A 17095-nucleotide genomic window follows, 5' to 3' on the forward strand; every position below is an offset into this window, starting at 1 on the left:
TAAATTTTCCGTCCGATGTCTCATATACTCGATTTTTGCATCTACGGAAAGCTCGTGACCTTATTATATTGAAAATACATTTCGATTTAAAAAAAAATTGGGGACCGATACTGCATTCGGTATTGTTAAGCCTTAGTGGGAGGGTGTTTTGCCATGTAATCATGTTTTGGCTTGTAATTTTAGTGCATCTAGCTAGCTAATTTCGAAAGCTTCTTAAAAAGTGAATTTTTTTTGAAAAGTAATATTTGTGTAATTTTTTAACCAACTGTCCCATTTACTTGATTTTTGCACCTTTAAAAACCCGTGAAGCCATTGTATGGAAAAATGTTGTCCTTCCTTTTGAATTCTCATTTTCCTCACAAAATGGTGGTTTTGAAAAACGTTCTTATGGATCCAATCAATGAGAACATAATCGTCGCCGAGCTCAAACGGCACATTTACTTGTCTGGTCCACGCATATGACGTGGTATTTTATGTTTCATCCACGATGCTCCATCTTCTCAACGTATTTGTTGATTGGTTTTTTTCTATTATATTTTTCCTTTCACGATACAGATGAGGAGCTTAGAAGCTCGAGCCTTCCCTTCAAGGCAAGAAAAGGACGTAGCATGTGTGATCTTCAAAATTTTAAAAAACGCTTTAGAAACTTGAATAATATTTCTTAAAAAGAATTGAATTGGAGAAAGTAAAATCCTATCCTCTCTATATTAATTTGGTCTAGCATTTCTTGTATGCCAACTGTTTTGGTATTATTGAATACTTGGAGAACATAATGGGATCCGAGTCTAATCTCTAGCTCTCTCCCTCCATGGTTCGTAGATTGAAGAAGTGATGCAAGCTAGCCTTGCGAAGAATAAGTTCGAAGGACAAAGTTGGTATGCATTGTCTGCATTTGTAGCTTTGTTTTATTACCTCCATCAGTTTGCACTCTCTATCTTTAGCCATCCAAACATTGAAAAGTCTAAAAGAAATTTCTCGGAAACAAGTTTCCTTCAGACAAACAAACACTAATTTCTTTGGGCTTTAACAAATCTTCGCTGAGTTTGACATACCATTTACCAGATCAAAGTGGCCAGACTCCACTTCTAAAGCAACCTCAGATCGCAACTTGATCCGGCAGAGCCGTGAAGGCCCTCTTCTCGTTTACATGAAATTTTTCAGTTATCATTGAAAATTGAATTCATTTTGATTTCGATCCCATCCCTGCCGTGAATTCACAGTGTTCGCTTCTGTTTCAAATGGCTCTTACGAGCGAGGTTAACAATTTCTCCTTCATATCTACGTTACTACCGTGATTTTTGTCCGTAAAATCTTTTTAATTCACTATTGGGTGGATCGTGCGCGGATAATAATGGCTCTTAGTCAAGAAATTGAGCCAAGAAATTGTTCCGATTCCTCAGAAATCTACGTTTGAAGCGAATGGAGATTGCAAAACCCAACTTATGTACCAGTGAATGGGAACATCGTTCTGGTCGTGGAAAGGTGGCCATTCCCAAGCAATTTTTGTGGGCAGAGGACATAGGAGTTGCCTGTCTGCTGGGAAACACGCTTTTTGATCTGCACAACTGCTACTCTGGGAAAGATCTGCAGAATTAACGTTGCAATAAAAAGAGAAAACAATAATTCTTAAGGCATTACATTAAAAAGGAATAATAAGCATGTGCCTAACGATATATGCACGACACCTATGCTTCATGAATCACAAAATGAGAGTAGATCCCTGCTTCTCTGTGAGTAGCAATTATTTTGATTGCGAACGATTGCAAAGAGCTAGCTCTTTCGAGTTTATGCTTTCAGCAATTGTTTACATCTTTGAGCATGGTTTTGACATCTATAGTCCAATTGCTGTTAACTTTCTTGCTGGGCCCCGCCTCTTTATCAGATACTATGCTGATTCTGTTCTAAAGTGTCTTCCCGAGTTCATGCTGCATAATATGACTCGAAAACCAGAGCTAACAAAGTTCATTCGAACTTCGAACGTCGAACCGAAACATAAAAAAGAGAACAAGTCGCCCATATATACAGTGGAGCTAGCACCACAAAGAGATGATTTACTCTGCCACAGTTGTCCGAAGCGGCAGAGAACTTTCAACTTCCTGGGCGGCGGAACTCCTTTCTGCAACAACCTTCGACATTCCAAACATCTGAGACAAAAAATAAATAAATCGAGTCATGGATTAGACCGGACAATGAAGAACCTCGAGAAGTGGCTTGCTTTACAATTTACCGAGGGAACAACCTTTTGCATGGTCTTCTTGAAACAAGTTTTATGCTCTTTCATGGATGCGTTGATGAATTCATCGATGTGATCCTTCAAATCCTCCAAGAAAGCGGCATCATCCTTCTTATTTTTACGGCATGAAGCAAGAGGTGGAGGTGGAGGTGGAGGTGAAAGCTTTTCCTGCTGGCCTTTTGGGGCTTCCATGGATACTGCTGCAATAAACCATGACACACAATGCCACAACATATGTAAAGGAATCCTAATACAAATTTAAGATCCATTGATCAGAGTGAGGCATCAGTGTAAAGTGCCTTGCACGCATGAGTATATGTCGATTGCACTCTTCAGATCACATAGCACCATTCTGTTCTATCTATGATGAACTCAATAATTCAGGAATACAGAGTGACAGAGAAACGAGATCATGCAACCACATATCCAAGTTTATCTATTCTTGGCTTCTGTGCTTAGCCAAGAGCGCTAAAGGAACTGTCGCTTCTTTTGCCTTTGAAGTGTACATTCAGTTATTTCGAGACACAACCAGCAGCAGCATACGCTCAACTTCCCCTACAAATAATGGGGTTTCCCTTGCTACTACCATTTTAAGCAACACTTCCACCACCCATATGAATGTTGTAACAAACGTTATGCACAATTGCACATCATAAACAGCCTATGAGAAAGGCGGTTGATTCTTTAGATGCTAAAAGCAGACATAATCGGCATGTTAAGAAAATACAGAAAGGTTCATTTATCTGGTATCTCACGCTCTTGTTCCTACCTCTCTCTCTCCACGGCATGCCTATTCGCTACAAAGCACCAGCAATGCCGCCTTTAGCGCAGCCAACTCCATCAAATTTAATGTCTCGTGCCTAATCCATCAGTCATCACTAGATGCTTCAAAGCATGATAAGTTTCTTGAAACAACAGAGCGAATTACTATTTCGAACACGGGAGTCACTTGCCTAACATGCATTCTCATGCCTCTTAACTTTCCTCATCAATTAGATTCATCAAAAGACCAATCCAAACTGTGGTCAATAAAGTAAAAAGACCAGCAATCCAAACAATTAGGCACCGATCAAAAATCAGCATGAAGTCCCGCGAACGAAAAATCACAACAACTGGTCCCCGTCTTCTCCCATCAAGAAATATAAACTCCTAACCATAATGCTTCGCCACCGACTAAAAACCCGTGCAAAGTTTTATGCTACAATTCACCGGCACAATCACCGTACATCAGCTGCTCGATGATCTATCGCACCAGAAGGGAGAATCTTACTGGTACGCATCTTTTCTCGATGCATCTCCGACCAAAAAGGAACCCATTCGCTTCATCCAACACGCGAACATCACTAATGACAGCATCCTCCACACCTATCTACAACCCCACCTTTTAACCTAGTCCATCCATCATCGAATCTTCCGAAACTACTCGTCGGAATACGAATCACAGTAACCTCGACAGCACAGCACGAAACGAGCAAAGTGATCGACGAAAAGCAGCGAGATTCGATGACGACGTACCTTCGATTGATCGCGGCGGGTGTGGAATTCAGAGGGCGCAATGCTTTCAGAACAGGAACTAAACCCCTAAAATGCCCGCCCCTTGAGCTCGCCACCTGTCGGCACCGGGTTGGACTGTTGCCAGCAAACCCCGAGGCGGCATTGACCCACTCGACCCGACCCGACCCTCGGCCTCGCGAGTTTGAACGGCCTTGATGATGATGGTGATTGGAGGTCAAAGTTCAACTTCAGATCTGGAGCTAAGTATAGCTGGATGTGCACCCGCACCGCACCGGATGACTGCTCCGTGCCTCGAAGGCAAAGTTCAATTTCGGACACGTGCTTTCTGAATTGGGCCCGATCCAACCAACGGAGCCCAAATTTTTCGTGGGCCTTCATCGGGTCAGTATGTGGTAAAGGCCCAACCCGGTTGTCCATGAGATCACGAATTTAAATCATGCCACGAGCCGACCAATTTGCGCCTTGGGTACTTACTATCTCGTTGAGAGACACTTTTCAACTTTCGCACGCCGGCGGGATTGTCGCGACAGGCTCGTGGTACAGATTAAATCGAATCTTCCGTAACGGGTACGAGGCCCTTATGGTAACTCTCGGAAGGAATAGTCGCCCTCCTCCTTCTGCTTAAAAAAAGAGAGAGAAAGATAGAGAAGCAATAGGCGTAAGCAAACTAAAAGGCAATTCCATGATATCGTAGGTATCGACAAACAATCTCAAAACGAAAACATCTGACGAAGGTATGTCGATAAGAATAAGATCGATTTGGGAATTAACATCTATACGCATCACCCCGGATAATTCGTTACACAACGTTACGAAAAGCTAAAAAACAATCCATCGCGGCACGCATTCTCTTCGTTTCTTTCGTGTTAGTAACAACGAAGATTCGATCAACACGAGCGAGATTCACAACGCATCGTCCGCATCGAGGCTAACGTAAAAAGCCAACAAGGCCACGGGATCATAGAGGACCTCCCCTCGGATTCACACCATTTCCTGGAGCACGTGAAGGCGTTTAGCCTTTTGTCAGGCCTTGTCCGCTGGACGGCAAAGCCCTCGGGGCATGGCATCCTCTGCTTGGAGTTATGGGGACCCTACGCACGCTTTTGTCGGGCTTCAAAGCGAATTTCTCCATTTCGTGCGCGGGGCGGCCTACGTAGAAATTTCCATCTCGCGCGGGTTTTTCAGTTCGGACACCGAACGAATGAGGGGCGTGCGTGTTCTTTGATTAAACGACGGGGCATTGGAAAAGCCTAAGGAAGAAAGTTCGCGGTGTTGAGCCGGTCTCTCCGGCGACGGAAAAAATTACTGAAAAGGTCTTGAGCTTATTGTATTTGTGCCAATTCACTACTAAATCTTTCGAGTTGGTCAATTTAGTGTTCAACCTTTGGACAATTTATCAATTGAGTCCTCCCAACCAATATTATCGGGAAATCGCCGACGTAAACGCCGGTTGTCCTACATGGCATGATCGGCACTGATGTGAATAATTTTTGCATTTTTTTTTATTTTTTTAATGTTGAAATTTCTTGCTTTTTTGGCTCTTTTTTTTTTCTGTGTCCGGCCGCAAAGGCCTCGCCCTCACCAGAGACTCTCATCGGCACAATGAGAAAAAAATTACAAATTACAAAAAAAATTTACGTCATCCACATAGGACGACCAGCGTCGATGTCAGCGATTTCCAATCAAAATTGGCTAGAATGACGTAATTAATGGGGATAATGACACAAACAGTTCCTAAACTTTGGTCAAATATGCAATTTGGTTCATTAACTTTTAATTTGTTCAATGTAATCCTTGAACTTTAGCCTAATATTCAATTTGATCCCTAGACTTTTAATTTGTTCAATGTAGTCTTGAACATTTTCATATTGTCCAGGGGCTAAATTAAATATGTACCAAAAGTCCATGGACCATATTGAACAAATTAAAAGTCCAGGGACTATATTACATGTTGGGTTAAAAGTTCAGGAATCACATTGCATATTGAATCAGAGTTCGGGAACTCTTCGTGTCATTCTCCTTAATTAATAAATGATCATGAGCTTTATGAATATTTTAATAATTTTTTTCTAATTTGCTCCTCCAATGAGTGCGAGTGGCGAGTGGAGTTGGTGTGTCGCGATGAAACCCGTGGCGCTTGACTTTTCATTTGATGCGATGCTTTTGAAAAAAAAAAAAAATTTGTTTTTTATAACGAAACTAAAGAATTCTTGGATTGCATGTGAATGTGATCGTCGCGCCTCTTTTTTTGTCTAGCGAAAAGCGAGGTCGCATCTCACTTATAAGCCCCGGTTGGATATGGGACCTGCATAGCTCTGCCGCGATTTGATGGAAAGGTTGTCCCGTGGTGGGATTCCCGAAAGCATGATTGAGAAAAATGAGGGGCAATAGCATGATGTGGAGTGAAATAGTGCGGCACCTTTTCAATTATTTTGTGGCGTAACGAATAACGATTGGTACTGCTTCTCTTCATTTATGACGATTGAGAGACTTGCCAAACTACCCTTCGCATTCGATGAGTTTTCTCCTACCGTGCAGGGAGATACGCTTCGCTGCTCTTGCCCTCTGTTTTTTTTTAAGAGAAAATAATATAAATAGTTTATAAACTTTGATTCAATGCGCAATGCAATTCCTGAATTTATAATTTATTCAATATGACCTATGAACTTTAAATTTATTCGATGTGATCCCTGAACTTTTGATACATTTTCAATTTAATCTCTAAAAATAGATAATTCAATAACTAGATTGAGTTCGGGGATATTATAATCCAGCGACCATATTGCACATTGGTGCTAAAATTTATAGACCACATTGAACAAAGTAAAAGTTCAAAAATCATATCGCACATTGGGCCGAAATTCATAAATCATTTATATCGTTATCCATTTTTTTAATTTGATCTTTGGTCTTCTATACTGAAGAAAGAAACCGAAGAAAGGGAACCCAAAGATAGATTATTGGGGACGTTTCATACTAGCAGGTCAAGATCAATGGGTTTCTAAGAAATGTAAGTTATAATTAGTGGTCAATTATCAATTTTTCCTTTGAACCAGACTTTCCAGTATCATAAAGTTATATAAGACTATTAGGTGTGTCGAACTTGTACAAAATCTGTGATGTCATATGAAGGAAGTCAAGAAATCAATGGAAAATCGACACGAGTAAAGAATAACTCGAAATTGAAGCGAGATGTGCAAAAGTGTCGTGACAAAACTTCCGAATCGAAATAGCAAGGGTTATTATTCCATCAAGTGAAATCTCTCTTAAAATAAAAATAAATCAATTTAATTTAATTTCTCTTAGATAGACACATTAGATTCTTGATTTTTTTTTTAAAGTTCGCTGTAATTCGAAAAAAAATGAATACCTCAATAGTGTCACTTCTATAATTATATTCAGTACAATACGCATTATTCCAACAGGTTTCTCAATCTGTTTTCGACCCGTATATTCAGTTTATACTTCATAAAATGAAAAAATCGGTTGAATGAACAATTCAACCAATTGAAGCCGAATGGTTATAAGCTTCGTCCTTAATTACTTACAATGAATCGATTTATGAAAAAAAAAATAAAGATCGCATAAAGTGTTAAAGTTGTTTGTAATAATTCAAAGAGAGAGAGAGAGATAAATAAATGTGACTAGGATTAAGAGAGTGATGACGAACGAATCCCCAAGAGCGATGCGGCGCTATATCTTCGAATTTGGCAAATCCGCAAGAGATTTATTAGGCAAATGATTTTTCATAGGAAGCCCAATTTGAGAAAAAAAAAAGTCCTTTAGATCCGCCTCGAAACTACCATACGCACAGTCACACAAAATTTGTATTTTTCCGAGTAATACTAAAGTCTTCTTGTAATAAATATAAAAAAAAGGAGTCTTTTGGAGTATAAGAATCGTGGGCACGAAGAGGGGAACATAGTAGTCGAGGTCGGCTACAACCAACGAATGCAACAAAAGTCGCTATTTTGTGTTCGGCCATGGCCTGGTCGTCGGCCATGACCGGTAAAATATTTTTTTATTAATAATATTTTTTATTAAAATATTTTTATTAAAAATATACATTTTTATTTTTTTTGGTCATGGCCTGGTCGCCGGCCATGGTAGGTAAAATATTTTTTTTATTAATAATATTTTTTATTAAAAATAAAATTTTTATTTTTTTGGGCCATGGCCAGTAAAATATATTTTTTATTAAAATATTTTTATTAAAAATATATATTTTTATTTTTTTTTGGCCATGGCCTGGTCGCCGACCATAGATGGTAAAATATATTTTTTATTAAAATATTTTTATTAAAAATATATTTTTTTTCTTTTTTTTTGCCATGGCCTGATCGTCGGCCATGGCCTGTAAAATATTTTTATTAAAAATATACATTTTTATATTTTTTTTTTGCCATGGCCTGGTCGCTGGCCATGGCTGGTAAAATATTCTCGTTAGATCCGGCGAGGGCGGTCCTCGGGCCGGACATTAGAAGCTAAATTAAAAACCAAGAAAAGGAAGAAGAAAAAAAAATTGATTCTCAAAATTGTTCCCAAAATCAAGAAGCTACTTTTTTTTTATTCTTGATTCTGCTCCAAAACTGATTCTAGGAACAATTTTTGACAAAATTGTGCCCAGAATCAAAAAATTAAACAAACGCATTTCTGTTCCCAAACTGATTCTGGGAACAAAAGAACAGAATCAAACACGTTTTGGCAAGTTATCATGCGAAGCCTAAGCGTGGGAAGGTTCCGTGAAGAACTTTACGATGCGAGCCTAGGCCAACGTAATTAATCACGAAGATATGGCGACGGTGGAGTCCGCCTAATCCTAAGAACGTACGGCATGTGAATGGTGCGTTTGCTTAAATGCAAGGGCGGCGATCGTGACGGCCCAACCTAACCTACGATGAATGTGAAATAAATAGATCTATAAATAAATTAAAATTTTAATGATCATATTGAAAAAATTAAAAATTCATAAACATGGACTATATTGAACAAATTAAAAATTTAAAAATAATATTATGAATTGAACTAAAGTTCAGAGACTATTTGTGTCATTTTTCCTACCGGTAAATTGCGGGTTCGGCGTAGTCGCGTGACCAAACACGCCCTTATCTTCTTCTTTTTTCTTTGGGTTAATACCACAAAAAACCCCAAACTGGTACGCGTGTGACAATTTTACCCCGAGCTTTTTTTACCACAAAAAAACCCACAAACATACCACAAAAACTCAAACGGTACACTTGTGACAATTTTACCCTCAACATACTACGAAAACCCAAAACCGGTACACATGTGACAATTTTACCCTGAACTAAAATTTTAATATTATTTTTTATTTTTTCGAATTTTTATTAATTTTTTTGTTTTCTTTTTTTTTTCTTCATCTTCAACCTCTGGCCGGTAGCCGAATCGGCGACCGGCCAGAGGTGGAAGACGTCTTCGCCTGAGTCGAGCGAGGGCGGGCCTCACCCGGGCGGGCAAGGACGACCCTCGCAGTCGACGCGGCAAGGGTCGACTCAGGCGGGCAGTCGAGGGTAGCTCCCTTGAGCCGGGCGAGGGAGGCCTCGCCGCGCGGATCCGGCAAGGTCGAGCCTCGCAAAGACGGGCGAGGGTCGCCTCGCCGCTCGGCAGGTTGAGCCTCGCCGATGGCCGGCGGGCCGGCGAGCCGTAGAGGTTGAAGATGAAGAAAAAGAAAAGAAAAGAAAAGAAAAAACAAAAAAATTAATAAAAAATCGAAAAAATAAAAAATAATATTAAAATTTTAGTTTAGGGTAAAATTGTCACATGTATATCAATTTGGGGTTTTTTTTTGTATATTCAGGGTAAAATTGTCACAAGTGTACCGGTTTGAGGTTTTTGGTGGTCAAAAAAAAAGTTCGGGTAAAATTATCACACGCGTATCAGCTTGTGATTTTTTGTGGTGTTAACCCTTTTTCTTTTACCTTTTTTTCTTTTTCCTATTTTTTCCGTGATTGATTGTAGGGCTGGGAAAATTTAACTGCGAAACCCCTGTGCGACGTACGTACGTAGATTCTGGAAGCACCTACGCAGGTTGACCGTTGACCGAGGACGCGCGTGCGGCGGGTCCTTGCATCGCGCGACACGTGTCCATCGCCTAAGAATGAAAGAAAAGGTATTACAGATGGATTTTACAATCAAGTGCACGCATTAAATAGGAATATGTTGCAACATCCGATGGACCAACTAATTCGGGGAATACTCCGACTAAGAAAAAAAAAACCTAGCTCGTACATAAAATCGATATTTTAAAAATCGAATATTTTTCTATTGATATTAGGGGTTAGTGGTTTCCGATCCGGTCCGGTCCAACCCAAGAACAGGGAATCGGATCAGGAGGACCGGTTTCCAGTTTCTAGGACCGGGGACTGGACCGGCTAGTATTGGGACCGTGGATCAGACCGAACCGATGGTCTAATCCGGTTCCAATGGGACTAATATTAAATATTATTTGTGAACCGAAACCGATTGTTCCGTTCTTTCCTTTGTAGTTTTGATTTGATCCTGTAAGGCCATGGAAAAAATTGGAAAAATATATATAATATATGAAAAAATTGAACAATCTTTTTCAATGGGACCGATATTAAATATTTTTCATATATATATTAAATATTATATATATGAAAAAATTAGAAAAATATATATTTATCAGTCTGATCCAGTCCGATCCGGTTCCCATCCTAGAACCGGGAACCGAACCGCCCGAAAACAGGTTTCACTTTTAGGAACTGGGAACCGGACCAATATTCCCGAAAACTAAACTGAACCGATCGATCAGATCCGGTCCGGTCCCAGTTTGGGCGATCCATCTTGCTCACCCCTAATTGATATCCGTGGACAATACCCATTACAAATGATCTTCGTCGAGATACATCAAATCGATTATAAAATTACAAAAAAAAGCTATTCCACATAACACCTTCTTTTTATATTTTACCTTTTTGAACTTTATTATAATATATTTTTCATCGTTTGTAATGACCTTGAGACCCCTTTGATAAACAATTATTCTTCTCGTGACTTGATCATAAGGACATTAAAGAAAATCACGGATTTATATAAAATTAACTACATGAGGTATGATTAAAAATGAGAGGAAAAAGTGGAGCTACAAGGAAAATGGTTTTCGGGATGAGCAACGATAAATTTACTGAGACCGGTCTACGAAATTGATTTACTAATCGATGTGCAGTTCGTCATATTGCAAGTGGCCTTTCAACTAGTGGCTTATATTCAATAGTCAATAACAAGTAGACACCTCGTTTAGTAAATCAATTTTGTATATCTATCTTAGTACACACAGAGTTTCCGTTTTAGAATTTCGAGGAAAGGGTCACTCGGAAGCGTGATGATAATCTATTGATCACCGCTTCTAATTGGTCAAAAACTTAATTGCGTATTTTGCGGAGTTTATTAGCAACTCAATCGAATGGCTTTTATAGAAAGAAAATTTTCCAAGACCATCCACAAGGATGTGTCCTCAACTTCGTGAGAAATTTCCAGCTTCGATAACGACGCGGAATCGACAAGGATGTTCGGGACGATTTCTCGTGTGAAGATGAAGTCCTAGACCTAACGACAATGCCCATCATGCATGAAGAGTCAATGCGAAAGCTAGGCCATGTTACGTCCAATATCATCGAAAAGAACACGCCATCGAAGATAGAAAGGGCAAGGAACCAGCTTTGATGTCTAATTTTCTTGCCTAATCTAGGTATGTAGATCAAGCAAATCTCGATTATTGATCATACGTGGACTGTGCACTCGTACCATGCCATTCACTACTTGAGATTAGACTTGGTAAAATGGTTATTGACCCATTTTTGAACCCATATTTAATGGGCTGAGTTGTTATATGAGTTGGTTATATTCAGTAAATGGGTCGTAAATGAGTTTAGAATAATAAAACTCAAAATAACACTTGTTAAATTGGTTCATAACTTGTTTAGAGTCAATTCATTTCTATAACTCTCTCTCAAGTCTTTCTCACATTCACTCGATCTCACGTTTTTCCCTCAGTTTGAATATTAGTTTTTCTATATCGAGTTAAATATGAAAGCGTTTTAGCAATATGAATCGGGCCGGGCCGGACATGAGTCTTGAGATTTGTACTGCATGAAAATCGAGCGAAATGGGTTAAACAGGTCAATTTGAGTCGGATTCGTTTCGACTCGGCCCAAATCTTATTCGATCCGCTCATTTGACGGGTCTATTTGAGATTACTAAATCTAAATAACAATTCGCCCTTTTTACATAAATGCATTAAGTAGCCTGCAGGTTGGCCACTTCACTAGTCGTGATGGAGCAGTTTTTTTTAAAAAGGTGTAGTGGCCTTTATTGTTTGTTTAACAAATACATGTACATACAAGATTTTGCGCCCTATTTCAATTTTTTTTTGGTTCTTTTGAGATCGTCGAGTCAACGCTCTCGTGCACGAATTCATTGTTCCGAAGCCATAAAGTGGGCCAAATCGACCTTCTTAAGAAACGACTTTGCTTGCGATAATATCTATTTAGAGAAAAACATAAAAATTCTCACATGCATACGATGTGTAGAACGATTAACACAATTGTTATGTAGTCGTGCGTTATATAAAATTGAGGACACAGTGTGTTTATTCCAAACCCAAGAGTTTAGAGTCCTTAATTTGGAAATTTAGCACAATGCAATTGGCTTGTTTAGATGGTGACTAGTGAATGTTAGGGAGAGAATACTATACGCTAAAGTCAATATATAAATATATCCAACTTTTAAATTTGGGGTCCATCCCTTAAATTACTGTCATACCCTCACATGTAACAATAAGTCCAACTAAGCAAAATAGCTAAGGGGCAACGATGACTTGTGCAACTTTACGATTACAACTGCACATTTCTAGGACACTCGAGGCTGAGAAAAACGGGAGATAGCCGAAACGGTTCGCTCCAGCATCTCGTTAAAGGTGTTACAAAGGAGAATACATTTATTAACTAAATATTTAACAGTCCGCGCTAATCTAAAAAACCCCGCACGCACATAACGCATGCACAAAATTTGATATATATTAAGCAAGCGAAAAGAAAGACCTTTTCTGAATATCTTGGCGATATATGGAGGATAAATTATCTCACCACATATTTTTATATATTTAGAGTCTGATGCATTATTCAAACTCCAATCGTTGAAAATGGTAACAGAATGAGATCATTGAAAGCTTAATCGATAATCAAAAAGGGTTTGTCCCGCTCTCACGCGATGCTGACACCCGAACGGCATCGTTAGAAAGTCACTCGCGCATATTTAATTCGGATCGCTTTTAATTACAAACCAAGTAGATGCATCTAACCCGGCATGAATCGAAATATAGGGCAATCAACATTCGGGCGAGGCAATAACCAGAACTAAAACATTCGATTCGTATAAGCAACGGGCCTCCACCGAATGCACGCGGCGCCACACAAGATGGGGGACGGTAATGAACCGGGATTTTGGAGAACGTGCCCCCACCATCGCGACCCCCTGGGATCGTTGAACGAATTGGAGGGAGGAGCCTGACGTCTGCGAACAGTCAATTTTCTAATGCTGGCCCAAAGAGGGAAAAAAGAATAAAAGAGCGGAAAAATTTGGGAAAATCCTTGGGGATGAGATTTGTGACATTGAAGAAGCCAAGAAGTCAATCGCGTGCAAGCATCCGGCTTTGAAGCTTCCGCTCCCCCTCTCTCTCTGCCTCTCTCCCGTGGACTCCAACCCCACCTTCCCTTCCCCTGTTTTTTTTCCGATTTCCATCGAAAGCAGAGTTTCCTTTTACTATTTTGCTCTTTCCTTCATTGTCTTTTCTCCTCCGTTCCTCCCTCCACATCTCTCTCTCTCTCTCTCTTTTCGAGTCGAAGGGAATTTATAAAGAGAGATTCGCATTCCTATTCCTAGTTTATCTCCCCTCCCCTGCCCGTCTCAAATCGCCCATTCGCACAAGAAAACCGAAACAGAGAGAGAGAGTTAGAGAGAGAGAGAGGGAGAGGGCGGGAGAGAGTGCAGAGAGGGAGAAGAACATATACCAGAAGACAACCTCTGCACCTCGCTCTCTCTCACGCAGAGGCGCAGGCACACGCCCGCACTCGAGCTCCCAGGTTGCTCTTACGTGGTCGATGATCGCCCCCGTCTTCGTTCTTGGGGTTGTTGTCGTAGTTGTATACAACCACCAAAACTCATTCTCTCCCGTCTCTTTCCCCACATCTCTTATAACGTTTGATTCCCAGATCCGTACGCCTTCCCATCGTCCGCCGGTTTTTTATATAAACCCTCCTTCAAAATCCTTCCTTTTCGCTCCCAATCGACTCAGAATCCTCAAAAGCTTCGACCCAACACGACTCCCCGCCCGCCATGAGCTCCAGCGCATCCTCCGCCTCCGCCGGCGGCGTCCAGATCCACACGTCCCGGAGGCTGCCCGATTTCCTCCAGAGCGTGAACTTGAAGTACGTCAAGCTGGGCTATCATTACCTGCTGACCCATTTCTTCACCCTCTTGCTCGTGCCTTCAATGGCGGTCATCATCGTCCAAGCGTCGCAGATGAACCCGGAGGAGATTAACCAACTGTGGCTCCACCTCAAGTACAACCTCGTGAGCGTCATCATCTGCTCTGCTTTCCTCGTTTTCGGATCCACCGTCTACATTATGACCCGCCCCAGATCCGTCTACTTGGTCGACTACTCCTGTTACAAGCCCCCGGAGCATCTGCAAGTGAAGTACCATCAGTTCATGGAGCACTCGAAGCTCACCGGCGATTTCGACGAGTCGTCGCTCGAGTTCCAGAGGAAGATTCTCGAAAGATCAGGGCTTGGGGAGGAGACTTACGCGCCCGAGGCAATGCACTACATTCCGCCAAGGCCTTCTATGGCAGCCGCAAGGGAAGAAGCAGAGCAGGTGATGTATGGTGCTCTGGATAATCTGTTTGCTAATACTAGTATTAAGCCCAAGGACATCGGGATTCTTGTCGTGAACTGTAGCTTGTTTAATCCCACACCTTCGCTGTCTGCTATGATTGTCAATAAGTACAAGCTGAGGGGTAATATCAAGAGCTTCAATTTGGGGGGGATGGGGTGTAGTGCCGGTGTGATAGCTGTTGATCTTGCTAAGGACATGTTACAAGTTCATAGGAACACTTGTGCTGTGGTTGTGAGCACTGAGAATATTACACAAAATTGGTATTTTGGGAACAAAAAGTCGATGTTGATTCCGAATTGCTTGTTTAGAGTCGGGGGAGCTGCGGTTTTGTTGTCCAACAAGTCATCTGATAGGAGGAGGGCTAAGTACAAGCTTGTCCATGTGGTTCGGACACATCGTGGGGCCGATGATAAGGCGTTTAGGTGTGTATATCAGGAGCAGGATGATGCGGGCAAAACGGGAGTTTCGCTATCAAAGGATCTGATGGCGATTGCCGGCGGGGCACTTAAGACTAACATCACTACATTGGGTCCTCTTGTTTTGCCGATCAGTGAGCAACTCCTGTTTTTCGCTACATTGGTAGCTAAGAAGTTCTTCAATGCTAAAGTCAAGCCTTACATTCCAGATTTTAAGCTCGCTTTTGATCATTTCTGTATCCATGCTGGTGGGAGGGCTGTGATTGATGAGCTGGAGAAGAATCTGCAGCTCCTTCCGATTCACGTCGAAGCTTCTAGAATGACCTTACACCGGTTCGGTAACACTTCGTCGAGCTCGATCTGGTACGAGTTGGCTTACACGGAGGCCAAGGGGAGGATGCGAAGGGGAAACCGTGTTTGGCAAATTGCTTTTGGAAGTGGTTTCAAATGTAATAGTGCAGTGTGGCAGGCACTCCGGAACGTGACCCCTTCACCCAATAGTCCCTGGGAAGATTGCATTCACAAGTATCCGGTGCAGTTAAAGCTATAACTGCTAAAAACATATCGGTTAGCGGTTTCCTAATTTATGCGAGGATACCATTGAAGGGTTAGCTAGAAAAGTGTCTAGACTTCTGTCTTTACTGCGTCGAGAGTCTCATTTATCCGGTTTGTGTATGTGTTGTTTAGGCTCAAAAGTCACTAGCCGGCTTTTTTTGTTTCTTTTGCTCTGGGTGTCTGAACAGTTTGGAATCTTGAGTGTTTTCCCCTGGAGTTTGATGTTGTGGTACTGAGGAACTTGTTCTTGTACTTATATCAATGTATCTAATCACTTTTAGAAACCTTCAGCCTCTGGGATTTGGATCTTTTTTATTAAAAATCGTGGCATGATCTAATGCTTGGGGCGGATGGAATTATATATTTTTCTGGTTATCATGACATATTGGGATTCATGGGATTAATTCATAGCTGTGGAGAACAATCATCTATGGCATTCTAAACCTAACTGGGCGCATGGGATTGGCTTGCTAGAGGAAAATACTTGGATCTCTTGTGAAGGATGAAACATAGCTGCTTCGGGATATTGTCTTCCTCAAACTGTAAGTAGGTTATACGTTAGTGCTTGAACTAACTTAGCCGATTAAGGGCGAGGGTTGCTCTTGATTTTGGTGATTGGTACCTAACTTCTCTCTGATCAAGGCCGGACTTGGTCGGAAGTCTGAACCTGTTCTCTCTCATTGAGGGCGAGGGTTGCTCTCGATTTTGGTGATTGGTACCTAACTTCCCTCTGATCAAGGCCGGACTTGGTCTGCATCTGTTCTCTCTCAAATGGTCTATTGTTGGCTTTAACAATTGATGACATAAGGATCTCACCCCAAGTCGTTAACCGAACATTACCGGCAAACGCTCTGTGTGCTCACGGCTTTTTCCCACCACTAGGATCTCTTTCCATGCCAAGTTTGTTGGTCTTTCTATTTTCTGGAGTTTATATTGTTCTTACGGCTCAAATGAGCTCACGATTTTGGTAGTTTGATTGTACGAGAGGAACCATCATGTATGATGAATGCCCTATATTTCCACAGTATTCAAGAGGATGTGTTGAGGTGTATGGCATTGGAAGATGGAAAGTATTGCAAGAGCAGAAGCTATGTTTCTTTTGTCTTTTATCTATATATAGACCGATGTGCACATGGTATTGTCTTAATCACGGCATTAATATAGAACATCCTCTTGTACAGCGTAGCTGTCATCTGTGGAGGACAGGAAATTACTTGTATGTTGCTCTAAAGAAATTGTTAATACTCTAAGAATATACAAATGGATCTCGAGGGATATCATTGAAATGTGGGTTGTCAATGAGGAGTTGTTCCTGTACATCTACATCTGAGTTGGAGATCAGGCTCAAGTTGGACTGTCCAGTGAACGAGGTAAATATAAGTCAACCAAATCTAAGCTGTCAACTACCATTCTTGCAAAACAAAGAAAAGAGAGCTATTAA

The 17095-nt window shown here is 41.0% G+C and overlaps 2 protein-coding genes across 8 annotated transcripts; one reads left to right on the top strand and one right to left on the bottom strand.

The window, feature by feature from the left end:
* Window positions 1-1295: 1295 nt before the first annotated feature.
* On the bottom strand, window positions 1296-3899 carry LOC115666091 (uncharacterized). Of its 7 annotated transcripts, none has more exons than XM_030587882.2 (4): window positions 3749-3899; window positions 2240-2433; window positions 2056-2144; window positions 1296-1584 (listed from the first exon to the last, which is right to left on the bottom strand). In XM_030587882.2, exons 2-4 carry the CDS (start codon window positions 2423-2425, stop codon window positions 1569-1571), a joined length of 291 nt encoding a protein of 96 aa, XP_030443742.2. In that variant the 5' UTR covers window positions 2426-2433; window positions 3749-3899; the 3' UTR covers window positions 1296-1568. The 7 variants fall into 7 exon arrangements, with proteins under 7 accessions (XP_030443742.2, XP_030443743.2, XP_056160923.1 ...); XM_030587883.2 differs by having other exon boundaries at window positions 2240-2430; window positions 3749-3879; XM_056304948.1 differs by lacking the exon at window positions 3749-3899 and adding an exon at window positions 3504-3742 and having other exon boundaries at window positions 2240-2430.
* A 9570-nt stretch (window positions 3900-13469) lies between these two features.
* Window positions 13470-15910, top strand: LOC115672679 (3-ketoacyl-CoA synthase 4-like). The gene has a single exon (XM_030594566.2). The coding sequence runs from the start codon at window positions 14123-14125 to the stop codon at window positions 15647-15649; it is 1527 nt and encodes a 508-aa protein (XP_030450426.1). The 5' UTR covers window positions 13470-14122; the 3' UTR covers window positions 15650-15910.
* The last annotated feature ends 1185 nt before the right edge of the window (window positions 15911-17095 follow it).

The sequence above is a fragment of the Syzygium oleosum genome, unplaced genomic scaffold (genome assembly GCF_021117445.2).
Source record: "Syzygium oleosum isolate NSW1041296 unplaced genomic scaffold, Sole_v2.1 Sole_v2.33, whole genome shotgun sequence".
Taxonomy (NCBI): Eukaryota; Viridiplantae; Streptophyta; class Magnoliopsida; order Myrtales; family Myrtaceae; genus Syzygium; species Syzygium oleosum.